Genomic DNA, 27,885 nt, shown 5'->3' with positions numbered 1-27,885 from the left:
TTAAGGGGGAGGGGGGGCGGGCGGCTTGGGGGGGGGGGGTGTCTTGTGCGAGGGAATGTGCGCGTGCGCAGTGGTCGTGAGCGGGGGGGGCTGGGGAGGCGGCGGCGTTCGTGCGGTGCGCATGCGCGGCCGGGAGGGGAGCGCTGGGAACAGCCATATCCTGCTTGTTCGTCAACTCGGCGCCTGCGCAGAAGGCTGCTGCGGGGACTTGCGGAATAATGAGCCTCTGCATCTGCTTGGGGGGAATCGGAGGAGGAAGACATGCTGCCAAATAGTGAGCTCCAGCTGCTGGTGTTCTCCTAGGGGGGCTGGCTGCGGAGTGGGGGGCAGAGTCCGGGGGCGCGATCCCCACCCACCGCACCTGCGTGGGACAGGGCTTCTCGGGCTTCCCAGCCTGCCTCGGAGCAGGGCTTCCTCCGGCTGTAGGAGTCACTCGTAGGGCCGGGAGGTAAGAGCTGTGGGGAAGGGGGCAGGAGTTGAGAGGAGAGAGGGCTCGGTAGCTCGGCTGGGGAGAGCGAGGGAGCAGGGCCTGAGGGGGGGAGAGGTGCGGCTGGGAAAAGTTGGGGGGAGGCCTGGCTAGGGGATTCCTGGAGATCCCCAGGCAGGCATAGAGGTTCAGTGGGGTGCCAGGAACTGAGTAAGGAAACACGAGTGGGAGAAAGGAAATAAGGGCTAGAGTGGAAAAACTGAGATGACTAATAGCATAACCAAGTAAGGGATGACAGGTCGTAGCTTTGCCACTGAGGACTGTGAGGCACATTTCTAAATCAGGAGGGAACTTGGTCTTCCTACGAATTAGACCCCAGGGTGTCTGGGATCAGTACTGATATTTCTTAGCTGTGTTTCAGGCCTGTAGTGGTGTTTAAAAGAAATGGTGCATCATCATGCAGTATGGAAAGGCAAAAGAATTCCCTTTCGCAGTTAAATGTGTCACCAATATGATTTGATAGCAGAGTGTTAGTGCTTGTAGCAAGCACTACCTTGATTAGTGATAGATGGTATTATAAAGGTAAAATCTTATTCTCATAGTATTTGCAAAGCTGCCTGTGAAATGGAATTGTCTTTTTCTGACAGGAGTTTTTTGGGGGGAGAAAAATTTGGAATGTAATGTTATTTGTTGTCATTTTTCTGTAACTCGGCATTATTAGATGTGTTTACATTTGTGATTGTAGAGCAGCATCGTGACATAATGAAAAGGAATCCTTTTTTGTGATACCCTTTTTTTTTTTTCTTTGCCTTTAGAGTTCTAAATGGTTACGTCTGGGGTGGCTTGGTGTGAAGCCCTATGAAAGTCTGAAGAATTTCACTATTATTTATGCTTTATAAAATAGAACTCTTTGGTTATTAACCCCCCCCCCTAAATTAGTTAAGTAAAACATGTAACTGGCTTGCTTTTTTTTCAGTGATATTTTCTAACCAGATGCCCAGAATGATTTAGTATCATTATGTCACTTGTTCCGTTGTGACCTGAAGAAAAAACAGATTTTTTTTCTTAATGGTACTTTGTCATGGATGAGTATAGAGATGAAGACCACATGAGAGCAGAAGTACATTGCAAGCTGTCATCCTGTCACTGTATCAGTAGAGGACAGTAACACAAAACTGTACCTACCATAAGATCGTAGAACCTGCTGTCAAATCTGATATCCTGATTTACTTGAGTCTAGTTACCACTATTATAACACTAATTGTGTTTCCTCCCCAAAACCTCCAGGATTTGCACGTAGATACAGATCAGGGAAGGAGTTAAAATGGAAGGGGTTTTGGTTTGACACACGGTCTCAGTGAGTGGTTCCATCGCTGATTGCACGGGTCACAGTGGAGTGATTAAAAAAAAACTATTTCTTGTGTAATTGATCTTAAAATTTGCTGATGTTTTAACACGGAGAAGGTACCAGTACTGGCAATAGTATTAGGTTGATGAGACCTGATAAATGTTAAAAACAATTCCATTCACCAGTCTTCTCTCAGTTAGTTTCCACTGAGCCAGCTTGACCAGCGTGGGGGGAGGTTTAGGGTTAATCTCTGAACTGCAGCTGAGGACCTAGTGTTAGGTATGTACTGTGAACTGAGTTTGTTGCCCTGTGTGATTTTTCTAGATACCAATCCAGTTTACAATAAGAGGGACTTACCAGCTTTATTCTTGGCACACCCTTCTGTTCAGCGTTTTACTCGTGGGGCTTGCCATTCCACTGCCTGGCTCACTGTGGACCTGTAAACTTGAAATCATCTGCTTCATTTCTTCCTGGACATTATTTCTGCAAAATTGGGCATAAAGCTGGGAAAGAGATCTGTTTCTTGTACGATCAGGAGCTATTGCTGTGTTACTGATTGCATTCATAGTTCCACGCTTGGAAATATCCACTGTAATTTTGTAAAATTCCTTCTCTCCTCCCAGCTTTGGCTCGATTTTCTGCACGATTGGAGTATTATGTAAGATCTTGCTGTATTCCTCCAACCTCTGACTGCTGGTGTTTCCTACTCAGCACAGAGAGGAAATACAACAAAAATGTGTTTTGAAAAACAAACAAAACCCTTTATTGAGAGTGTTGCTTCTTGATTCTCAGTCGATAAGCTGCTCCTGCATTCTGTCTTGTACTTTGTACTTGAGAGACCTCTTAAATAAAGCATGTGTCCCAAGTTCTAGAAACACATGACGGTACAGGAAACTAGCGTGAGATTAAAGTATTTGTACCCTTGAGGAGGCAAAGAAGCTGTTGTTTTTCCAAAACTATATCTGTAAATATATTAGAACTTCCTTTCTTGGTTTCATGGTTTTTAAGTGTCCCTTTACTGGACTCTGTAGCAGTGTTTTGGAAGGAAGGAGTTGAGTGATTCTGGAAGTGTCTTCCTCTTTGCTGATATGCATAGCTGAGAATTCAAGAAAATACGTAGCACACATGAAATGTAATTTGTGGGTTTTTTGTTTGTTTTTTTTTTTTCTCTGCATTTTTAGGACCGAAAAGATGCAGAACCACTGACTGTGTAGCAAATGCCCGGAAAAGATTTGGGAGTTCATTTTTATACTGTGAGTAAATTCTTTGGCTACAGGCAGGAGTTGCACCGCTGCATTCTGTGAGGTGTAGCTGGCCTTACAACTCCATGGATTTTTAGACACCCGTAGAGTTTATAAAGTCAGGACCATGGGAGGAATTAAACACTCCCAACACTAAATTCGTAAGTGGAAGATACTGTTTTGGCTATTGGTATAGTAGAAGCCAACAGGATACTGGTGACTTTAGATGCACTGCCTAGAGAAAATAGTATTAAAATTTTCATATTGAGATCTCAGTTCAGCTTTTCTTAGCCTGTGTTGTAGGTCTTATTCAATAGGTTATATTATATGACTGTGGACTTTAAAAATGGCTTTTGCTAGAAATGTAGCGTCTGTGTTGCGCATTTTAAATTAGGTCTGAGGTAATACTTGGGCTGTGAATCATATACAGTAATGTTAATGCTTTTAAAAAATTGATCCAACTTCTGATAACAAATCATTTTCCAGCAAAAAAGGATGCCCTTGTACACACTTTTAAGAGACTTGCGTACAGAAAGTCTCAGAATATTCATTTGAAAGTATGCTAATTTTTAAGCATTTAAAATGTTTAGGAATCTCGTAAGTTCAGTAATACTGTTTCTGAAAATATACTGGAAGGTTTAGAACTCTAAACACTTAAATTTATTACCTATTCAGAAACATTTCATGTTGCATCATGTGTAAACTTACAGGGTACAGTTGGACACTAGGATACTTAAATTGCTGACTGATGGTTTAAGGTACTCTGAATCACTACTTCTTCTTTGGAGTTAACGTGCTGCCCTTTGAGTTAATAGAGGTGCAGCTGGAACACTTTCATATGTGTGACTTCAGACATGCCAGTGACATCTATACAGCATCAATCTGAAAAGACTGATGTGGTGTTCTAAAAATGGAAACTCTATCTTCTGATGTCAAACAGAACTTAAAGAATTACACTTTTTTAATTGTGAATATGCAGGAATGGTACTGGGAGAGGTTTGCAAAGTGATCTGTGGGACTTAAACAGCGATATGTAGCTGTTGAGGTTTTTTTCCTCCTTTCCGTGAAGTCGAAGTCCTCATATTTACCAATAAACAGCTATCTCCAAAATGGGTATAACACGGGAATATCTCTGTTAGGGCTGTGACAAGAACTGATACTTAAGCAAAATTGCATGGGCAGAGAAGATGGTCTAGAAAAACTTACTGATCTTGGAGCCAAACAAGAAGTAGAAGTTTGCTTACGGGACTTGATCAGATGAAGAAGTAATTAAATTTTAGAATATGTCTATTTTTTTTTAAGTGTGGCTTTAGTTACTGTTCTGCCCATGTTCTTTGCTCATCACTGCAGAAATTTGTTCAACAAATCATAAATCAGATCATTATTGCATATAGCAACTTTTCTCTAATAGCAGTGGTTTACAAGTGGGAGACTTCCCAAGATTACTGAGTTTTATTTCTTCAGCTTAGATTTTAAAGCTAGTGAGGCCTCGCTTACCTTCTCTTAAAAAGAAATCCTTTTTAATTTTTACCTTTTATTTAAAATGGCGCGTTTGCCTTTGTGTCTGAAAAAAGCTCAAATGACAGCCCTGGTTTTAGAGACATGCTTATAGCAGTGAGACTGGAGAGCAGGTGGAAACAAATACACGAAGTCGTCTGGAGCTGCTGTATAGCAATGCAGAGAAGCTGCCTGGCTGCCTCCCAAGTGTTGCTGCATAAAGAGGCTAGAACAGATGCTGACTGCATTGATGGAAAAGTTTTCAGTTAACGTGGCTAGAATCATGCCTACAGATTAACTAGTTGACTGTTAAAGAATGTTGTCATATCCCCCCCTACCCCACCAAGAATCCATTACCTTATGGTGAAGACCTCGTACAGCGCCTTCCTCGGATGCATTGAAGGCAGGCTGTTGTAGGCTGCGTATCCTGACCTTATAGATCTGTCTTTCTAACTTCAAAATCATATTAAATGATGTCACTATATTGGTGCCTTCACTTCCTCAGCTGCTTTTTTGTAGAAGTGTGCAACCTCAACAAGTTATGCTTAAAAACCACATGTATTAGTTGGATTATTTCTTAGAAGCACTTGTGGGCAGTCAATGAAATTCAAAGAACAGTATTTCACTATTGCCTTTGAGAGACAGATGATTTTCTTAGGATTTCCTGTTAGCTTGAGATTTTGTTCATACTTGTTCCCGGAGAGAAGAGCAGTGTGTCGGTGTAGGTGTTTGAGTCCAGAAGTTTTCAAAATTGCCGTCACGTGTCGTGTTCTGCCTTACAGACCTCTGATTTCTCAAGCAAGTAACACTACAGTGAAATGACGGTGTGATAGAAGTCCTAGTGTTACTCGGTAGTAAAGATTTGTAACTGTGTGATTTAGAGTTGGTTCTTGGCTAGCAGATAATTGATATTTCTCTTTAGATAATATTGCCCAGTAGCTTATTGAGTTTTACTGTTGATGGGGAAAATAGTAGGAAGACTTTTTAAGTGTTTTTATAAGAACAGAAGGGGTAACGGGAAGAAAACAAAAGCAACAAGAACTGGTTTCTTCTTTGAGGCTGGAAATGGTTTATGGAGGTGGCTTGTTGGTGCAAGAAGGGAAATAAATGTAGGTATCTCCTGGCAATTTATTTTCGTGTACTTTTACATGTCCCTCTGTTTTTTAAAGATGCAATAAATGGCTTATGCCAACAACAGCTTAGAATATACAATTAAAATTAAAAATCAGCCAGTCAGCTCCCTGTGTCCAAGATACTTCCTTTGGGATTTTTTTCAGTTTTAACACAAGTTACAACATTAATGCCGAAAGCGGTGAAAAGAATGCACCTTGCTGCCCTGCTTCCGAAGTGTCACTAGTATGACTAGACATATAATAATGCCTCTGGCCCAGTCTTTTTTCCTATTGACTAAAACCATATGAAATATAGAATATCTAAGCTACCAAAATTTTTCTTTGCCCTTTGTCTTATTAATTCGATAATCTTGGTCTTGAATGGTTAGGATATTCAAATATGGGTGTAGGCGAACACCATAATTGTGTTATTTTTGGAATGTGATTTATGGTAAGATGTGATTTTTTTTTTTATGTTAATGTGAGTAAGACTATTAAAATTATGCTAGCAAAACGATCATGCCTTATTGAAGTTGGTGTGATATGTTTTATAGAAAACATGGCTGCTGATTTCTGAGGAAAATATAGATGGTTTGGAAGCGGAAGTTGGTTGGAATTTGATTCCCATCTTCTTCCTCTCCTTATTCCTTCTCATGTTGATGTGATAAGGTCAGAGAAAAGACTAAACAAAGTAACTTTGAAAATTGAGGACTCTTCCTGCCTATAAAACCGCAAGTGTTGGAGAAGCATTACCTGGTAGGATAGGCTGCAGACAGGAGTCTTTTCAAGTGCTTGTAATTGCTATTTATTATCTGTTAGAAATAAGTCCTGGAGTGAGCTTTCTGTTGGAATGAAGCAAGCAGTTGATTTCTTTTCATGCTTTTCCAAAAACCCGGGTTTGCATGCTGATTCTAAGAGTGCTTTTATTTGGCAATCATATGATCTTTACATTCAGCAGGTTAAAATAATTCTCATAACCATTTTGAAGTCATGCTGCAGTTGCAAGTAGGTGAAAGAATCCAGTAGTCTGATGTCTAGTTTTGGCCATGCATTGTAGTCTCTAAATTGATTATTTGAAAGCTTAATTTCCAGAATAATAATGGCAGAAACTGTATTTCAGCTCAAGTTGTTTTTGATAAGCTCTTAGAAATATTAACACAAGATGGCAACTGGAAAATGTTACGTGAGGACTACCAGATGTTTGTATTACTGGAAAGTTGATATAAATAAAAAGGCTCCAGAGGGGATTATAGTCTTGGTGGTTTGCTAGAGGTCAAGATCTGCAATCCCATTTGAGTGCTTTAGCGGTGTTTAGTACCAGGTCTCAGCACAGTAGATTGAAAAATTCAGTCCTGCTTAATTTTCAGTTTTTCAGTTTTTGCTTGTTCTCTGATTAGACATCATACCACTTATGCATTTTCTTCCAGTTATTTTCAACTCCCCAGGAATCTGTTGGGATTTTAGAGGTGTGAGGTATTTCTAGCAGTGTGTCGGTCTTACAAGAGAAGAACAATCTACAGAGGGAAGAAAAAACCCTGCTGCTGCCAGCCTGCTTTCAGAGTGAGAGGCTTTCCTGGCATGTTAGGAAGTTTTCTGGGAAAGTAGTTTTCATGGGTTTGTCTTTTAATTTGGAAGACGACTTACATGCTATGAAATTGCAAATTCATGGGTTTGTCTTTTAATTTGGAAGACGACTTACATGCTATGAAAGTGCAAATGTTTTACTTCAAAAAAAGAAAAAAAAAAGTATTGCTAAAATGGCAACTGGGTTAATTGACAAGTGACAGGTAACAATTTTCCCTACAAGTAGAAACTGAAGCTGTGAAATACTTTTTACGATTTGCCTGTGAGGGAGAATCTAGAATAAAAGAGTTCACGGGCAATAACAAAACCCTTCTTTTCAAAAATAAGATCAGGTTTCTTATTGAAGACAGAAGTCTGCTCAGGCTGATTGTTTCTGTAAGACCTAAGCTGGTGTGTTCGAATAACATTTTTACTTGTGGAGGAGAGAATTAAGCAGGAGGGAAGAGAAGAGAAGAGAGGTGAAAAGGAGAATTTGGAGAAGAAGAAGTAAGAGATTTATTTCTTTTTAACGTGCTTATGATCTGAATTAAAAAATAATGAGGAAGATTAGCTTCTGAGGAAAAATGGTTTTGAAGATTTAAGCTTTAAGCATCTCAGAACGTACCTCAAGAGGATTAAAGATGGAAGTAGAAAAAGTTAAAGAAGAGGCAAAAAGTTTTGTTTGCTTTTAAGAATTTGATTACTTTTTATATTTACTGGTGTGGATGTAATTCTAATATACTTCGGGTAATTTATAGTTAGGGTTGGCTGTGATTAAAGGGGATACAGTTTTCTGCATCTGTTCAAACACCGGCACGAAGCAGTCTTAGAAGAATGTCAAAAATACAGCTTGACTTAATGACTAAAGAGCAGAAATTTTCAGTGGAGGATTTGTTTATAAAAGCAGAAGGTTATTTAGACAACTCTGGGCTGCTTCTTACCACTAACTTCCTCTCTCTTTCCTTGGTTTAGTTTTAGCTGTTTGCTATTTTATCTGGGGATATTTGGGGAGGAGGGGGAAGGGATGGTAGATGGTCTACAGCTAAAGAATGACAGTGTTTCTTTTCTTACGAAATATAAGTAAAACTTGTAATTCTCCTTACAGTGCTGATGTTTCACTGACAGTTGTCCCATCCTTTAATAGTTTCATACAAATTATTATTTTTGTAGGTGACCAAGCCTTTTCTTTTTTTTTTTTTCTATTTTATAACTGGAGAATTGGTTTAAGGGAAAAAAATTAAAAACATTCCAAGAATGGAAAAGAAACCCTTAGTTTTGGAATATTTCTCGAAGTGGAATTTTAGTTACTGAATTCTAGTGGGCTGCCAATATTCAGTGCGTTTTGAGATAACTCTGTCTCTCTGTCTTATTAACTGTGATGAAAATGATTTTTCTAGGTAACTCCTTTATTTTTCCATGATCTATCCTCTCCAAAAAAAAAAAAAAGTAATTCAGCATGTTCCTACTTGATAATGAGTTTTCTGAAATAAACTGAATTAAGGTGTATGTGTCTGCCTTAATTAAAATCTTCCTTTTATGCAGTGTCCAGTGGGCCCTGTTGTGACCTCAGGAATTTGGCCTTCTCTAATGTACTTGGCAACTTTGGGGTGTGATAAAAAGAAGGTGCCCATCCAAGTTCCTGAATGCTACTGATGGTATAATGGGGACAACTTACAAACGGAATTAGGACGGATATATAGTGCCGTGGAATCAAGAGAAAAGCACGGGCACCTTCAACTGTTGAGAGCTATCATTTGCACTGTGTTTTATGGAAACCAGGTTCTCTCTTCTGTTTCTGTCTCCCAAATGAGAAGTTGTAGGTCCTTTAGCCTGGTATGCATCTCTCACTGGATGCCAGTTCATTCCTTTTATCTCTCTGCTATGATTGTGTTGATTTTCCAGTCTGTTCTCTTATGACTGAAGACTGTAAATGAAACTCCATGTGTCATTTTGAGCTCAGCAGTTTTTGTGGCACTCAACAGGGTACGGGTTAAGTAAGATCTTTTTTTGGATTTAAGAGCAGAGAAGGTAGAGGAAGGTGTAATGCACACACTCCTGGTTTTTAGAAAGTGTTCAAGCTTAACTCACCAGCCACTTTTTTTAGCATAAATTATTCTTCCCTCTAATTCAGGTACAGTTAAGTCTGTATAGATCCCATTCATGTTACTCCTTTATAGTTTGTTTTTTCCAGGTGGTGACTGGCTTCTTATTGTAGAACCGTTCACATTTCTTTGTTCCAGAAAGATAAGCCTCTCGCTTGTGTAAACCGGGCTTCCTTTCAAGACGTAGCTTTTTGGTATGGGTCACTTTCATCTTTCATAAGTGTTGATTTCTTATCTTAAGTGTATTTTTACTGGTACAGGTTGTTTGCTACCTTGGTGCAGTCTCTTCTACACCACCGTGTTAATAATTAGGCAACTTTGTGTAACCTCTGGAATTCATTGTGCCTGATTTTCAACCTGCATTTGTAGCTAGGCAAGATTTCCTGCCACACAGGAGACACTGCAATCAGTATCGCTTGGCAGTCGTTAGCATGGGCTATGTGAATGCTTTGCCCATCATTGCTTTCTTCTGTGATATACCAAGTAGGAAGAGTGGTATGACTCCCTGTTTAGTGTATACATTAAAATCTGAAAACTTACTTATTTTATTCATCCACTAGTTAGATAGCATTGCATCCCGCTTTGCTCTTTCTGTTAACTTGCCCTTTTTTTTTTTCTTTTCTTCTTTTTCTTTCTTTACAGCAGTGAATTCAGACCTTCCATTGTCCTTTCCAAGGCTTTGAAGAATGCAGGAGCATAATGGTCTTTTCCTGTGCTTCCATATCTCATCCCCTTGTTTTATTGCTCCAATTATCTTTGTCCTGCTCCTTTTCTCTGCGCTTTGTGCTGTTCTTGGATAGTCTTTGATATGTTGCTGGTCCAAGAAGCAACCACCCCGGTTTTTGGAACACTTAATTAAAAATATACTTCTTTTACAGACTTCTGTAAGTTATCTTTTGCTGAATAAAACTTACTGAAAACGAATATACTTGGAAATTTCTGGTGTAAACTGCTGTTTTCTTAAAAGGCAGTTGGTTTATCTTGAGAAGAAGTAGAAATTGACAGACTGTTTAGCAAAAGTCCAGTAATTTTGAGGCCTTTTCTAGAATTATTTGTTGAGTTGAGATTCCCAACCTCTCTCAGGTCAAGTCTCTGATGCTCACAGAATAGTTTTGACTGTTGATTCCTACAGTAGATGAAGTTTTGAGCTGAGATGTCTCGGTACAGCTGCTAAGTCAGGAGGTAATTATGAGAACAAGGTGGCAAGGGAACATTTCCTGTGCTTCAAAAAGGTCTGATCTGGCTCTGGTTCTTAGATAAAATGTCTTCATCTGGAAGTGGTTGTGAATGAGGTGAGAATTATTCTTTTTCTTAACTGTAATCTTAACTCTGTCCAGAGACAAGTGCTGTTTGTTATTTATATCCAAGGAAGTAAGAGACCCACAGGCTGTACATGGGCTCGCAGGGGTCTGTAAGATAATATTTTGTATTTTGTTTCCTGTGACTTGATATTTATGCCTGTACCTTCAAGTTTGGCCCTGCCTCTCCTGGCCAGAAAGAATTTCGATATCCAAACTATTTACAAAATGTTTTCCTAAAACCTCTGCCTGCAGCGCTTTTCAATTTACTCCTAGTTCAGAGGTGCCAGCGCTGTTAGTAAGAAGTGCAAACTGGTGAAGTATTAAGTGTTCACGAGCAAATAAACGCCGGGGGTGCCCTGCTGATTTCAGAAACTTAATTTTACCTTAAGTCAGCTGTGGTTCCTTTTAAAAGGCATTTAACATTGGTCCATGCCAGAAGAGCGATTTCAGCATTTGGAGGTGGAAGAACACATGGCAGTTTTCTACAGCACGCTTCTAAGGATATATATTTCAGTGACCTTTTATGTGCTTCCCCTGTTCGTGTGCTTGCTAAGCAGGGCAAGCAGCAAGTTTTTCCTTACTGGTAATTTTTGCAAAAGACAGTGATGGATATTATCTTTTATTCCCATTATGACTTGCTATAGCAGTAAAAGGACCAGTGATGTCATTTGATGGCAAGTATTTGATGGTTGATTACAGTATTGAGCTAGGGGTATGTTGGATTTTAACATCTTTTTTTAACTGTATTTAACTGCCTCGCAAAGCATCTGTAGAAAGCTTTGACATACTAGACTGAAAGTATTTTCCAAATACTAGAAAATCTTTAAAATCTAGAACCTTTGTCCCTTTGGGCCATTTTAAAAGCATAACGAATGACGCGCTGGCATGCAGCAATTCTATTAGCACGTTGTCATAACTTTTATTACCACCTGCCTATCCAAGCCATCTGGGAGGAAAGGATGTAAGATATAAAAGTGACAGTTACTCAGAGGAAATTAAATAGTCCTGTGTATCTCAAGCTCCTACATTTGTCTTGCCTTTAGACCGCAGAAGCTTTCTAAAACTTCTCTGCATATGTAAGATGGAGGTAATGTTTAGGTGCATTTTAAAATCCTGTTGAAATACAGAAAGTAGCTGTTAAAGCTTTAATTTTTGCATCACACGATTATCTATTTCCTTCCCCAATTATATGATTGATGGCTACAGTCTTCTGGAGTTTGCTCCTTGGAGACCTGTGAAAGGTACAGGAATTTAGGATTAACTTCTGCTCTCTGTCCAGGAAACCCTTCAACCTCTTAGTGTGTTCCAACAGGCTTGATGAATGTGCCATTGTAACATAAAAAGATGTTGTTGACTCCTCTTTCCCTCCTCATTAATCCCTCATTTTCATGCCATAAAGGGAGGTGTTAACACTAAATTTACCAATTTGTCTTCAAGAAGGACCCACTGGAGTCTTCTAACTGTGTGATCACCTTTCGTGTTAAACCACTTCTCTAATGTGTGTGTAGAGATATTTAATTGCTCCAGTTTACCAGGAAGTAGAAGTCTTCTTATAGAAAACTGCTTATTATTGATAAATACCTTATGTGGAAATTGGTTCCTTACCTGAACTGTTCTGGATCCGTTCCTTGTAATTATTCTGAAGCCAGGCAAGGAGAACAGCATTGTGGCCTCACAGAGTCGCCGGGAAGATGCTGATGGACGCTGCTGCTGCACTGCTGTCTCCGGCCATTCTTCACATGGAGCTTTAGGGTGTCTCGCAGTGATGGGCTGTGCCCAAAATCCCTGTTAGGAGGAAGACTGAGTAGGTTGCTGTGGCTTGAGGTTTCATTCACACCTCCATTTTGGCCAGGTACACGGGGAGATGTATGGAGGGCCACAGTGTTGCTGTTTCAGAGAATCCAAAAGTTACTTTAAGCTAAGTTATTTTTATGTCTTCATCCCTCTAATGCTTCTTAAATAAAAGTTGCATTATTTCTCACTCTGCATAAGGAAGTATTTTGAGAGACCTGAATACTTCCGAGTTGCAAGTAGTTCGAGTAAAAAGATGTTAGTTAAAAACTAAAATCACTGAAACTAACTACGATTTTAACAACAAAAAAAATCTAATTTCACATCCCACTCTTGTGTTTTATTTATTCGTTGTGTTTTCTTCTGGTCAAACCTTTTCATTAGGCTTAGCATCTTGTTGCTCAGTGTGCAGACAGGTTGCCATCAGTGAGGAGGTAAGCTTAAGAAACTTCATCCTTTCCCTGGCTGCTTGTTACCCTCTCAGGAGTTTGTGTCCCTGTCGTTTGTGCCTGTGCTATAAAACAGATCACTAGAATGATGTAGATTAAAAATAGCTGTGAACAGAACAATGTAACAGCTTGGGTGGAGTTGAGCAGTGCTTCTGTGAACCCCGAGGGGAAGGAAAAAGCTTGGGTCTCTCCTCCCCACAGACTACAACCAGCAAAAAGGCATCCCTTCCCCAGCCGTGGTGAGGAGGAGGTGTTTCTTGCTGCTTGTGCTGGAATTTCAGGTTTTATCTGCCCCTCAAAGACTTGTGACTGGAGACAGTGAAGCAATGATGTCCTCGGAGGCAAGACTGAATGTTGCCCGTGGAAGGGCAGTTAGCCAAGTATTCAAAACTAGTGTCTGCTAATTTTGGCTTCATTTGAATGACACAGAGTGGTTTAATTGAATTTCTTTGCAGGAATTGTGGTAATTTTAAGTTTAATGTAATAAAACCTACAGCAAGTACCTAAAGTGCATATTGATGTCCCTTTCTTTTTAAAATGTTGATTTCTTTTATTTTTTTTTACATTAGTGCGAGTTGTCTGCAGTTCAGATCTTATGGCGTTAGTTGTTTGCCTCTGAGCTTTGCTCCAGGAAATAAATTTCCATCGAGTTAAATGTGTGTCTCTGCAGGGTTAAATACTTACTTCTTAGCTCCTGATAGCCAGTATCTCTTTTTTTTTTTTCCCCCCCAGTGTTTACATGGGCTCACTTGTGCTTTTCTAAAGGAAATTAAACCTGAAGAAAACCCCACTCTTGTTTTACTATTAGATGATGCCTGTGTACCAGTATTTCCAGGTACTTTCTGAAGGTGCATAGAACTCAAAACCCACGTACGCAGCCATAAACTGGAGTGGAGGTTGATGCAAGCCTTGCTTGGGAAAGGTCTGGTCTGCAGCTGGAGCCTGCACTCAAATCCAGACCTGCCCTGCAACTGCACTTAAAGACTCCAAATTATGTTGACAGCAGTTTGGGGGGAATTATGTGCATGTATGTTTATGTTCTTACTGTGAATATTCTCCTGTTGTTTTGAGGTGTGGGGTTTTTAGGTATATATTCTCTATGCTTTCCACCATTTCCTTTCAACAGCTAATGACTCGGCCTTCCTCAAGAGCGTGAGCCTGTGCTTTACCTTTCTGCCCCAACGAACCTCAATATCAACCTTTGTATTTAAAGCAATTTGTATCACAAGATAACAATTTTATGTCTTTTACTCACCCTTTTTTTTTTTTATCCTTTTGAGGACAAAACTAACAGCAATGGAGTTCTTGTGGTTCACTGGCTCTCCTGTGCAGTAAGAGGAAGGCAGATAAATACCACCTGCGAAACAGAAAGTGTTTAGCAGAAGGCTAAACTGTAAGGCATGTGATGCTTTTATATCTGCCAAAGTTACGAATCCTAGTTTCCGAGCTCATCTTTGAAGACGTTTTGTGTATCTGCCTTAGGGATCAGGACTCAGAAGTCAGAGATGGGTTGATTATTCTATTTCGTTTTAAAACCTCCCTTCTGGTAACTAGATGCCTGTTTTATCAGTTGTGCCTGTGTATTCATTCAGGTGTGTAGCCATGGTTTTAACCCCATATGTTCTCTGCAGATGACAATTTGACTCGGCACTTAGAAGTTGGGAACTTCACTAGCATATAAAGACAATGAGAATTTCCCTCTGGCCAAAGGGATTCAGTTTGAAGTAGAGAAATCATTACCAACACCTTCCCTAATAGTAAGGCTTCAGGAGAAGGTTTAAACTATAGGAAATTATTCTGTTGATGTTACCGGAGTCACTCTGAACCTAGGGTTTCATTTTGCTGTTGAGTTTGGGTTGCGTGTTGCTACCTGTAGCTTTTTCAGATTAAGAACTTCATTTGTCAAATCTGATCTCTGATAGTCTGAGACTCAAAATGAAAATAGGGAGTTAAGTAGTGAGTTGAAATGGTGGCCTCAGGGTAAAGTAGTAAATCCTAAGTCAAGTGGGGAGTCTCCTGTTTGAGTCTTGGACTCTTTAAAGGAAATGATATGCTAGGCTTATTCCTATAAGGAGCTGCATATTGAAAGAATGAGTGGAGGTGGTATATCCCCTCTTCAGAAAACATATGGTAACACTTTAAAATGTTTAAATGTAACATCGTATTTTGAAGGTGCTAGGGGGGGAGGGAGAAGGCATGATGGCTTTAACTTTTGTCCCATGAGATTTAACAGCACTCCTGAAGTTTTTTTCTTTGTTCTTAGTTTTGGTTTTTTTCTCTTTTTGGGGACTGACAGGGTGAAGATCAATTATAAATTTCTTCTACTGAGTTGTGAAATTCTGTTTAATCTTCAAACTGGCGATGTCAAGGGTGCCGAGTCCTCCTCCTCCGGCAGAAATGTCGAGTGGACCTGTAGCAGAGAGCTGGTGCTACACTCAGGTAAGTCCACACTGTGCGGAGGTATTCTTGATGTAACGCGATTAGAACCTGTGGTAAGAAATTTATTCAAAACAAGTTTAGAGTCTGGATTTTCAGGCAATGTCATGCTTGCTAACAGTGAGCATTCACCAAGGCAACAGCAGAATGTTGCCCTCTGCCCTTGGCAGAACTTTGGAGGAGGCAGTTGGAGAAGTTGGAGTGGTCCAGCTGCCACTGCCAGCCATTTCCAGACTCTGTTGTCTTGTGCTTGGGGGTTATTTGTCACACAAGTGACTCAGTAAAACTTCCAGGTTTTCAGTTTTTGCCTTTGAGGTGGCCAGGGTGGATGGGCATGACCCTAAACTGCCTATTATCCTCTGTTTTAAGATCAAGGTGGTGAAGTTTTCCTACATGTGGACCATAAACAATTTCAGCTTCTGCCGAGAAGAAATGGGTGAGGTCATCAAAAGCTCAACCTTTTCATCTGGAGCCAATGATAAACTCAAATGGTAAGAAATAGAGCAGAGAGGTTCACCCTGTTTGTACAACTGTGCGAAAGAATTTGGGCTTCTATAACAGAGGAAGTATATTAAAAAAATACTTGTACTGCACACGGGTTCTTGCTTCCTTGGATGTACAACATATGCACAGGGAGAAAGTACTGTTGCTTCAGCATAGTGTTTGGACACACAAAGCAAACGTGAGGATCTGGCTGTTTGCAGTGTTTCTCTGATAATGGAAAACATCAGAAGTAATAGAAGCCATAGCTGGAAGAGAGACTACGTCCTGCCTTGAAGCAGAGGCGTGCCATGGAGGATTATTAATGTCTTAAGTTGGGTTTTTTTGACTGATGTTTATCTTAACAAGTTCTTATAAGCCAATGAGAGTCCACAGCCAGTGTATTCAAGCTCTACTTCAGCCTCCCAGTTTCAGTTCCTAATACTCCATGTTGTTAAAAAGATAATTTTTGCCTGCACTCTAAATCCTGCAATTTAAGACTATTGCTACTGTATTACCTTTCTCTTTATGGCAGCTTTTTGTGCATTCAGAGACTTAACATTGTTACTTCGATCATCTCCGTGTTCTATAACTCCTTCTGCCCAGGAGTTTCTGCTTCTTAAAAATGACATTATTTTTACCCTTTTCCTTCCCTTTAAAACCTTTCTTTTCTTCCCTGAGTTCTCAAGTAATTTCCAGTAACTCAGAGTGGGCTTTGGTCAGAATGTGTATCTACTGTGAGTCGTGTCTGATCTAGTAGATACATGGACACCTGGTTCATTATTTTATCCTGTGTTGGTGATGTTAAGTGTTTTAGCATTTTTCTCTAAACCTCCTTAGTGTAGATTGCAGCAAATTGCCACTAAATAATTTTGTGTGTGTGTGTGTGTTACAATTTGTGTTCCCTTCCTTTGGGTGGCAGACCTGTGCTTTCCTTGGACTGCTTTTTGTTATTAAATTACTTACCTTTATAACCTTTGCTAGTCAGACCTCGTTCTAATGTCTAGATCTTTCTGATTTTTTTTTTTTGTCCTTGTGTGTTTGAGCTGTTAGTCATTTGGCCTAGTTTTTGCTTCTTGTTAGGTTCTGCGTCAAGTTTCATGTCATGGAAGTGCTTATGAGTTAGCCTCTTCCTGCACTTACTACCTTTTCTTCACACAGGAGTTTTCTTCTCTTTTTGCCCTAGTATTATGTTTTTGAGAAACTACCAGCCTTCCAGAAATCCATTTTTCCTTTCAGTTGCTTCCTGTGGAATTTTACCTACCGTTTTTCTGGATTTGTTGCACTTCCTCGAATCCATTGCCTCCATTCTACTATTTCTTTCACTTTCCTTTTGTGAAACTTGACATCCAGGGTGCTTTTCAGTAATTTAAACCATACCCCCCCTCCTCTTTTCCCCCATGTTTTTTTTTTAATTGGTTTGCCCATAGTTACTGCCTTTATACTATTTTTTGTCTTGGAGATGTAGCATGAGCCTGACTGTAACATGCAGTTCCACTCTATTTACCTATCTGTTATTTCTTTGCGGTTCAGTGGCTGTTAAACAGAACTTGTTTGCTGTACATTTTATTGTGAAAATTCCACAATGCCCTTTCTTTGAAAGCTATGAATGACCTGCCAAAAACTGTTCCTGACATCTCATTCAGATGCCTGCTTCTACAGGTGTTTACGTGTGAACCCTAAAGGCTTGGATGAAGAAAGTAAAGATTATCTATCCCTCTATCTGTTGCTGGTGAGCTGTCCAAAAAGTGAAGTTCGAGCAAAGTTCAAATTCTCCATCCTGAATGCTAAAGGAGAAGAAACAAAAGCAATGGGTGTGTAAAAACTCTTTCTGTCTGATGGGGTCAGTTGTTTGTCTTTTGCTGTTTGATCAAGCGAGTCACTCAGCTGATGTTTAAAGCACCATATCTTCCTTTCAGAGAGCCAGCGAGCATATCGATTTGTACAAGGCAAGGACTGGGGATTCAAAAAATTTATTAGGAGAGACTTTCTTTTGGATGAAGCCAATGGACTTCTTCCAGATGACAAACTCACTCTCTTCTGTGAGGTAAGTCTTTCTGTGCAGCTGAAAGAATAGCAGTTCCATTAGCTTAAGGTAGATGTGACCTTATTTTTCATCATTGCTTTTAAGGAGTCGGGGGTATCGGGAGAAATACTGGATGTTTATATGGCACTTAGATTTTATTTGTGTGTGTGTGTGAGCGCATGCGGCTGGTGGCTTTTTCTCTGTGTGATTCATCACATTTCACTTCCATTTATTTTTTGTTACTTTATATTTGCCTTTTACGTGTGATGATGATAGGAATTAAGCATGTTTGATTATCATTTCACTTCTGGTTTAGTGTTATCATCCATCTGTTTGTACTCCTTAATTTGAAACTCACTTGGGATAATAACCAACACTAGCTCTGTAGTGGAAACTGGCCCACCTATTACTTGCCTACTGAATAAAGAAGAGTTTTCTTTATTTTCCTAAGTATGTCTGTACAGCCAACAAAAAGAAAAAAATTTAAAAGAACTTAAGAAAAAAGAATTTTACAGTGACCACAATTTTCTGTTCATTGTGTTTGTATTTTTCTACAACTGCTTACAAAATTATTATTTCACTAATACTATTTCCAGACAAAGATGCAGACAGTTATTTCTAAAACTAGATATTTAAGTTTAGAAACCTTAATGAGCAAACTTAAACTCCCTAATTTAGTGTCTTCGGAGCTTCTGCTGTCTTGTTTCCCTTGTCTTTTTAACTGCAAAATACCTCCTGTAGCTGTGATTTTTGCCAGAAGACGGGTAGAACAAGTTGTTCTCTCTTTGGATCTCCTGCAGTGGTTTTTATGGGAGTCTTTTCTTTTGCTGTGTTTTCTTTCAGGAGTGAAAGAAATGCTTCAAAGTTGTTCGACAGCTGGGGTTTGGGTTGGTTTTTTGTTTGGGGGGGGGGTTCAGTTTCATTTGGCCATCATAAGCATGCACATACTTAAATTAACAAACATCTCCTAAAGGATGTGTATTAAATCAGTAGCATAAATTATTACTGTCGTGGAGGGAGCCCTTCCTTTAACACTTATAGCAATATGGGAGGAGGAGAGGACAGTGTCTTGGATGACACCTCTGTAGGTCTGGCAATTACTCTTTCCTTCATGATAAGAGCCAGAAAACTTACAATTGTGGAGTGAAACTCAAAAATTAATGTCTGAGAAGGGAATTTGCGAGGTGCGATGTAGATAAACCTGAGATCCACCAGTAGTCTTGGCAACTAGTACTAATTCAAGTCACTCCACTCTTTACTGAACTGCTCCCTTCAAAAGCTTCAGCTCCGTGTTTTTGTTTGTTCTGGATGAAAAGGAAACTTGCTGCTGGCTTCACCTGGCCTTGATATCTTGTTTTCTCTTTCAGTTTGTTCTACAGTCTAGCATGTAAGAAATCTTAAGTTTAGTGGTATCAGAGGGGAAGGTTTTGCTGTCTGGAAACAGTTTGGCAAGAACTTTCAACAGCTTGGGTTTGTTTTTTTCCCCCTCCTCCTTTTCTTTTTTTTTTTTCCTTTTTCTTCCCTGAGCTTGTAAGTAAGTCTCTTAACATGTAAACCGGTGTGCCATATGCTCTCCTAATGCTTCCCTGCTGGCCACAGGTGCCAAGTGATGCTGCTCACATCTGTACTTTTAGCAAGCATGTTTTGTATGTAGAAACTCTCTAAGGAGTTAGCAATACTGGATGTTGAGATGCTTGTTATGTGAGGATATGTTGGAGTTTTCTGTAGACCAGAAGGCTGCTGAGTGTCTCTGCTGCACCTTCTCATTGCTTTATTAAAGTTAAAAGGAAAAAGTCTTCTGTTCTCTGCTCATGTCCGGTGCTGAACACAGATCTTGCTGAAAATGCTGTTAAGGCAGAGAATGATGTTCCTTGTCAAGCATTTCAAATCCGACCTCATTTAGTTGTCAGTTTGGGGATTTTTCAACCTCTGTTTTGCAGGTGGGGTTGATTGTTCATATCCCAACTGCATTACTTTTTGCTGTTTAAATTATATTCCAACATCATAAGTAAATATCATTCTGGTAAATCTCCAAAAAGAACGGCGTTCCCAAAGTTATGGTAATAGCTCTCTTCTAAGCTAGGTAGCATTGGTTCCCTTGCTAAGATGTTGAAAATAGCTTAAGCAAAACCTTAGCTATTTTAACCTCTAAGGCCGGTCACCGCTTGGAATCTACCAGTCTAAACTCCTTATGTAAAAAGCCATGTAATAGATTTTCATGCCAGTAACTGACTGACTTTCATATATGAAGAGGATTTATTTGTTGATTTGAGACACAGTTCGCAAGTCTTTTTTGGCTGGTCTGTAATCAGTATTGGATTCCAGCAAGGGATCTACGTCTTAGAATTCCTTTTTAATGAATCTGATGAGTTTTCATCCATCCTTGAGTCCATGTTGCTGGTCTAGATGTCACAGGGCAAAAAGGTGATGTACCTGTCAAATTAATGACGAAGAATATTAGCTTCCTCACGTTTGCTCTGGCTAATCATTGGTGTCCTTTGGCAAGCAGCATCTGATATTTGTTTGGGTTTGAGTGTTGTATAATTTATACAAGATGTGTCTGCCATCAGAAACCCACTGGAGGTTTCTCAAGAGTTGGGGTATGTGCTGTCAGCAGGTTTTTTCCTTAGAAGATGCTTCTGTCATCTCTCTCACTTCATAATTTACTTCTCCTTTTACATAACTGTGAAGCTTCCTTTGCTGTCCATTGTTCTTCTTTGGCCATTGGTTATTAATAGAACTGAAATTTAACTTGGACTTGACAGCAAACCCAGGAAATAGTCTCACGTACGCTTCCCTGTCAATCAGCTTCTTCCTTTATTCTTCATTATAGCTATAGCGGGGTAGTATTAGTCACTCTGATCTTTTCTAATTGGAGTCTGCTGTAGAAGGCGTATGATTTACTGCGTGTGTTTAACAGTAATGGTTTGGTGCTGAATAGGCTCTTAACGGTTCCCTTTGTGTAGGTTATTCATCAGCCAGTATGGCTACTTACGGTCCCTGCCTAACCGTGTATGCTTTAAAGCAGGTGATAAGGAATCTATCTGCCTTCCCCAAATCTTCCTAATTACTTGACATAAAGCTGCTTTTTTAAACTTACTGTTTAGGGGGGGTTTTTTCATTTTATTTTGTAATGTGATGGAAGCGTTGAACTCTCTAAGAAATTTAGAACCAGAAGCAGCAAGACTTTTGGGAGGTCAGACACTGCCGTTGCGCATACATGTGTGGATTCAGTGCTCAGTTATAGAAGCTCTCTGTATACCTCATTTTCATACGTACTGCTGTCTGTATTGCATTATTGATTGGGGAGGGTTTCAGAGTGTTGATAGAAGGAAAAAAAACTAGGTCAGGTATGATGTCTGTAAAAGCAGAAAAATAAGGTTCCACTTCCTTAAGAAACCATCTAATAAAGTTGTGATTGAATTGCATAGAAGTGCTGTTAATTTGGGGTCAAGAAGAAAACCTGCTGGTATGATTTAGGACTTGGGATAGACATGCTGGAGGAGCAGAGAACAGGGTTAAGGCAGGGTAGAAAGGAAGCCTTAAAAATGTCTACATTTTTAATCATACAGTGATTCTGCTTGAGAGGTGTGGGTTTTGCTTTGCATTTCCCTTCACTTGCCCTGGAAATAAAAACTTCCTGTAGGGAGACTTGTTTTCCAGCGTGGGTTACTGAGTTTTGAGTTTGCTTTCTTTTCCCCTCCAGGTGAGTGTGGTACAGGACTCTGTCAATATCTCCGGCCAGAACACTATGAACATGGTGAAGGTACCAGAGTGCCGCTTGGCAGATGAGTTGGGAGGACTCTGGGAGAATTCACGCTTCACGGACTGCTGTCTGTGCGTTGCAGGCCAGGAGTTCCAGGCTCACAAAGCCATACTAGCAGGTCGGTATTGAGTTGGATGGGCCTTAGCGGGATAGGAGACAACAACATGATGGCAAAACAAGTGGGTTTTTTTTGAGTTACTTCATCTTTAAAGGAGGCTTCTGCAGCGCTTTTAACTGCAGAGCTGTAGTAAAAGACCGTTTTGTGAACTGTTACAGGGAGAGGAAATACCTGCTCTGTTTGTAATTGCCTACCTCCTGCCATGGCGAGGATGGTAGGAGGATTCTTTTGTGGCTGTAGTGTACCTACAGTGTATTCCTAAAGCATTTGTAAGGAGAAGTTACCACATTTCCAGATGAATACTTTCTTGTAAAGTCAAGAAACATACCTTACCACCCATGTACTCTTCAGCCTTGGTCGAAAGGACATAAGAAATTCTCCCATACCCAGTTTGAAGCTACATCGGCTACATTCCGTTATGTCACAACCTGTACTCCTTTATCAGTTGTACCCAGTTTGCCCTATCTGCTATAGGAGAATTTTTCCTGCATTAAGTAGCAGGACAGTTGTTGAGGTGTTGGCAGGCTACGCTTAGCTCCTTCTGAAGAGTAAAAGACCATGTCTAACTATGTTTTATTTTCCCCACTGCCGTAGCACGTTCCCCAGTTTTCAGCGCCATGTTTGAGCATGAGATGGAAGAGAGTAAAAAGGTAAGTTCCTGAAGGAAGGAGAACTTCTCCGGCTAGGTGAATAGCTCTCTAGTCAACTCTTAGCATCACTGGTCAGATAACTTTCTTAGGTAGTGTTTGTGACTATTGTCACCTTTTAACTGTTTTTCTCACATTAGATGCAGGTCTCTGCTTCAGCTGTCCTGAAGGGAGGAAGAAAGGGATCAAGGAGGCAATTGTTACCTTTGTTACTCTTGGGGAAAGAGTCTGGGGTGGGATAGGGAAAAGTAGAGAATGTGAAATACAACTTAGAGTTTCTCTTACTCCATCCATATCTTTTCCTTTTTTATTTTTTTTTCTTTTTTCCAAGTAGTACACATTCTAAATAGTTTGTCTCTGTAGCCAATTTCTGAATACTGAAAGAGCTTGGGTAGAAGGAAGCCTTTAGCCTCTTGTGAGGATCTTAATAAGCTTCATTTTTCTGATACAGAATCGGGTTGAAATCAATGATGTGGAGCCTGAAGTTTTTAAGGAAATGATGTGCTTTATTTACACGGGGAAGGCACCAAATCTTGACAAAATGGCTGATGACTTGCTGGCAGCTGCTGACAAGGTACAGTTGGGATTTATGGGTGTTCAGAGAACCAGGAATGACATGCGCCTTGCTTTAAACAATGCTCCTTGGAGATTGCTGCCGTAAGCTTTCCATGTGATCGTTGTGGTTGGGCAGTTTCTTTGAATTGGTTGTGGCTTATAGGTAAACCTGGATGTGATATAAGATACCTGTAAGATAGGATATACATATAAGATACCTAGAGCTGTATAGATACATATCTTAACATATAACAATCAGGAATTTCTGTCTCTACTGCTCATTTTTAAGCATTTTCTTAAAATTTCAGAGGACATCTCTATTCAGCATAATCTAGCATAAGACCTGGGGGTGAGAAGAAAATTTCAAGGTGGACCTGGTGATATTTTTTTAGTGTTATTATTACCAAATCTCAAAAGTAGTGTTCTGTCATGGCAAACAGGGCCTGCTTCTCCTTCTGGTCTGGTATCAGCAGCTTCAAGAGATGCTCTAAAGTGATGGATAGCCAAGAGTGGGAAGGTCCTGTTGTTTATTTTCTTTTTGCAGTGGCAGTCCCTGCTGTTTATGGAGAGAAGGGGTGCACTGGAGGAAGCCCTATTGCCTAACCCATCTGTGGTTTTGCAGGGTCCTTGCCAGGGAGGTGTCGGGGATGGTCTGACTGGAAGGCTGCTGGTAGTCCCCGTGTAGCAGGCGCAGCGCGGTGGCCTTGGCAGCCAGACAGCCACTGCCTCCTTCCCTTTGCAGCACCAAGGACAGAAGAGAGTGCTCTGCTGGCTAGTGAGCCGTATTAACCAGTGAAAATTCGTAATATATAACCAAAATTTTATTTCCTTTTTCTTTTTTCTCTTAAAAGTGAACTTAGTGCTGGTGAAAGATGCCAGTTTGACAGCACTGGAGACTAAAGTCCTGAATTTATCCATCGAACAGGTTCAGCACGGGTAGCAGCAGTGCAAGATTCTCCACACTGCCCTGCCAATGTGCCTCAACTCTGACCTGGAGGGACCACCTCTAGGGGTGAGAGCGTAGTTCAGTCTCCATGCTTCTTCAGTCCTTGGATTCTCTTGTGGGTGCCAGTTAGGGTGGTGGATTTTAAGATGTGGATGCATGTAACCTTGTTCCACGCAACCACCACACGGCCATCAAATTCCCTGTCACTGCGGACCTGGGCTTCATCGAAAATGCTGATTTTTAGAGGTGAAATGCTCCATATGCCATTATTAGGCCACTGCAACTAGAATTAAAATGGGAAATAATGCAAGGAGATTCTTGGCCTGACGATAATCATTGCCACATATTTTATTCAATATTTAAAGAGTATTGATTGAGAGCTCACATACCATCTTTAACTGAGACAAGTGTAAGTAAGAAGCAGCACATTAAGGACAGAGTAGGCTTTAACTTTGAGTTTCCTGGCTTTTAATGTAGGTTTTTTTCCATTTAAACTCATTGTGTGTCTTTTAAAAGCAGAAATAAAAAATCTTTCATGAAAGCACATAAAACATCTAATATTTACTCAAGAGACTGAAACAGCTTCTTCTGAGTTCCTCCTGTCTCTTGGGGAAAATATGTAATTAGACCAAAACCAAAACAAAGCACGTCTTCTCAACCCAGGAGATACTATTTCAGCCTCTTGGGTAAGTATGCTATTAGGTAGGGTGGGTTTTTTAAGTGTAATTAAGAAAGGGGGGAAGGGGAAATCTTGGTACCTGAGAGACCAGAATGGCTACTTTTGCCCAACTATGTAATTAGAAGCTGAGCTATTTGTAGTGAAAATCGAAATAAAAATTGTACATGCGTGGAGGAGAATATTCAATTTACAGAAGGAATAATTTTAAGCTTCGTTTGCTGCATTTTAAGCTACTGACAGACAATAATATAAACTAATGGCTTGCCCCTCATTTGAAACTGTTGTAGTTATTGATACAGATTAAGCAAGTAAATTTGATTTGCCTTCTCAGATGTTCTGGTGGGAGAAAACTGTCCTGGTTATGAGTGCCATGCCTCAATTGAAGTAATTATTATCACCGAGTCTTAAGTGAAAAAATGTTTTTATAATCTAAAATTATTCATTTAAATTTAATCATAATGGGATGAAAATCTCAACCAGAATATAAAATCGATTTATAGTAACAGCGCTTATCATATGGCAGGCGCTCCCGTCATGCAAATGAGCTTGTTGCCAGCTCTATGTTCAGGTTGACAGAGCAGTCCTTACAAATCTGGTATCTTTTCTGAATGTGGCCTCACATACTGAAGAACTTGTATACCATGTCATCTCTTAAGTTGTCCAAAAAGGCCTTATAAGCAATATGAAGGATACTCTCAAATGAAGTTATCTTCAGATTAAAAAAATCTTGAAGATTTTTTTTATTTTTTTTTTTAAAGCGTCACTCAATTTGAAGTCATAACGTGAAGACGACTTAACTGTGTTTAATCTTTAGGACCATTTATGTAGTGCTAATGTTATTACTCACATAAGAACTGCATTAGAATTGACTACTCTATTAATCCCTGTGAAATGTAATCATGGGACCTAGAATATTCAGAACCATTCAGAAATACTCAGTTTGTTTCATCCAAAGAGCCACAAACCCTATAGTCAGATCACACATACCAAGATTTTCAGAAGTATCTCGGTCTCACAGTTCCCAGCTGTGATATTCTAACAGACTGAGGTTTGGGGTTTGAGTTTCATTTCTTGATAACGAGTGGCTTACAGTTTTGTGAGTCTTGACCTTTTTGAAGTCTGCCCAAGACCACTGTGTTGCTTTTGAAAATCTTGGCTGTGTCTGCATGTTTCAATACTGACTGAAGTGCTGCAGAAAATAGAATGTGAAATTTATTAGACGGCACTCTTCTTCTAAGCATATCCTTTGAATTTTGCAAACTATTGACATGGCCCAACGCTGTGGGTCTAAAAAATGTTGAGGCAAATGCACAATTGAATGGTAGAAACTCTTAGGTTGAGAATGTGAAGTTAGAATAGAGCTTTTGCTAGGGCATTACAGACATGCTGTGATGTTTCGTTTCCAGCTGGATAGCCGCAAGAAATCAGGGGCATTTGGTTAACATTGTAGTATTTAACTAGTAGCATGTACTTGAGCAAGGCTGATCTTAATGTGCAGGTCATTGATGGCAAAGAAATTGAGTGAAAACTGCCTAAACATCACTGGAACACCTATGGAGCATTCACTGTTAGATAGGTCTTCCCACTGAACCCGGGTAATACTGTCATGCAGTAATAGAATGAGAACACGGCTTTAGCATTCTGTGCCTTGAAGTAACTGAGATAGTAAGTATTACGGGTGACCTGAAATTCTCATTTCAAAGCATGAACACAGCACCAGTAAGCCTGTAACACAAGAAGGCCGGGATGAGAGTTATGGTGGGTATGTTTCCTCTCCATTGCTTTCCTCAGGGTGGGCACATCATGATTCTCCTTTGGTTTTGCTGTCACTTCTTTGAGTACAGTTCAGATGCATATAGCAAAGCAGAGAGGTCTGTTCAGCGTAATAGAGTAGTTTGTTACTGAAGAGTGAAGGAGCACAAGTAAGGCTTCACATCAGGCCTGATAAGGTGTTTTCTTCTTTGTAACTGTACTTTGGCTTGTATTTTGCAGTATGCTCTGGAACGTCTGAAGGTGATGTGTGAGGATGCACTGTGCAGTAACCTGTCTGTGGAAAATGCAGCTGAGATCCTCATTCTAGCTGACCTACATAGTGCTGATCAACTGAAAACTCAAGCAGTGGACTTCATTAACTAGTGAGTTTACTTTTGTTCCAGGATGCAACAAATCTAGAGGAAAGTGGCGTTTATTAGCAATAGGGTTTCACAACTTGTGAACTGTCATATGCAGGGGAGATTCTCCTCTATTATTTTTTTTTTAGTTCTCCCATTGTGATCCTTCATTTATCTGGCATCCCAGAAGTGGCATTGCCCTGGGGCAGATTAGTCTTGTCCTGCTGGGACTGTTCAGTGTACAGCAGGACTGTCTCTGTGAGCTATTATGGATGTCTTCCTAAGATCACAAGAACTTTTAGGTGGTGGAGTATCAGGTAGTCCCTGGTATTGAGGGACTATTTGCAGCTCCTAATACAACAGACCTTTCAGTAGATGTAAAGTGACTACCAACTACTTTGATGTCTGGACACATTTTTAGTCCTATTTGTCAGTTAATACAGTTTTTCTCAGTACTTTCTATGTTGATTTAAAATACTTCTGTGCTGAGTAGTCAGGGTAGATGAGCATTGTGTTCCTGCTGTCCTCCACCTGGGATCATGTTTGTTTGAGCTTTTTATCCTTAAGTTGAAGGCCTGTACAGCATACAATTGTGCCAGCAGAGCCAAAGCTTGCAATCTTCACAACAGATATCTAACATACATCCAGAGTGATCCTAAAACAGTACACTAAAAATGTCAGGTTTCTCGGGCATGTGGAAAGACTCTATTTAGTTAATCCTTTTTATCTCCGGTTGATAACTTCGTATTTATTCTCTTATTTCTAGTCATGCTTCTGACGTCATGGAGACATCAGGCTGGAAGTCTATGGTAGTATCGCATCCCCATTTGGTGGCTGAGGCATACCGCTCTTTGGCCTCTGCACAGTGTCCCTTTCTGGGACCCCCACGTAAGCGACTGAAGCAATCCTAAAGTCCTGTCTGTCACACCACCCCATGTTTTTCTGGAAGCAGCATCAGCTGTTGCTGCTGTAACCTTGACCACCAGGTAGACAGCGAAATCTGTGGAGCTTTTACTCTGTTGTTGGGGGGAAGAGACTGCTTCGTGACACCCAGACTTTTTAAAACAGCACCAAGTAACTTGGGGAGAGGGGGGAGGGTGGGCCTGGGGCTCTGGGGCTGTTCCACACCACCCCATGTTTTTCTGGAAGCAGCATCAGCTGTTGCTGCTGTAACCTTGACCACCAGGTAGACAGCGAAATCTGTGGAGCTTTTACTCTGTTGTTGGGGGGAAGAGACTGCTTCGTGACACCCAGACTTTTTAAAACAGCACCAAGTAACTTGGGGAGAGG

At 40.2% G+C, this 27,885-nt stretch overlaps 1 protein-coding gene across 3 annotated transcripts; it reads left to right on the top strand.

Annotated features, from left to right (window-relative positions):
* The first annotated feature begins 193 nt into the window (after nt 1-193).
* On the top strand, nt 194-27,698 carry SPOP (speckle type BTB/POZ protein). Of its 3 annotated transcripts, XM_009287768.2 has the most exons (11): nt 390-448; nt 2,957-3,028; nt 15,128-15,270; nt 15,637-15,758; nt 17,410-17,561; nt 17,667-17,794; nt 21,480-21,657; nt 22,252-22,307; nt 22,756-22,878; nt 26,477-26,619; nt 27,362-27,698. In XM_009287768.2, the coding sequence occupies exons 3-11, from the start codon at nt 15,193-15,195 to the stop codon at nt 27,504-27,506; spliced, it is 1,125 nt and encodes a 374-aa protein (XP_009286043.1). In that variant the 5' UTR covers nt 390-448; nt 2,957-3,028; nt 15,128-15,192; the 3' UTR covers nt 27,507-27,698. The 3 variants fall into 3 exon arrangements, with proteins under 3 accessions (XP_009286045.1, XP_009286044.1, XP_009286043.1); XM_009287770.2 differs by lacking the exons at nt 390-448; nt 2,957-3,028 and adding an exon at nt 194-274; XM_009287769.2 differs by lacking the exon at nt 2,957-3,028 and having other exon boundaries at nt 368-448.
* The last annotated feature ends 187 nt before the right edge of the window (nt 27,699-27,885 follow it).

This window comes from Aptenodytes forsteri, unplaced genomic scaffold, assembly GCF_000699145.1.
Source record: "Aptenodytes forsteri isolate BGI_AS27 unplaced genomic scaffold, ASM69914v1 Scaffold25, whole genome shotgun sequence".
Classification (NCBI taxonomy): Eukaryota; Metazoa; Chordata; class Aves; order Sphenisciformes; family Spheniscidae; genus Aptenodytes; species Aptenodytes forsteri.
The sequence above is the reverse complement of the archived record's forward strand: the minus strand, read 5'-3'. Positions and strand labels throughout refer to the sequence as shown.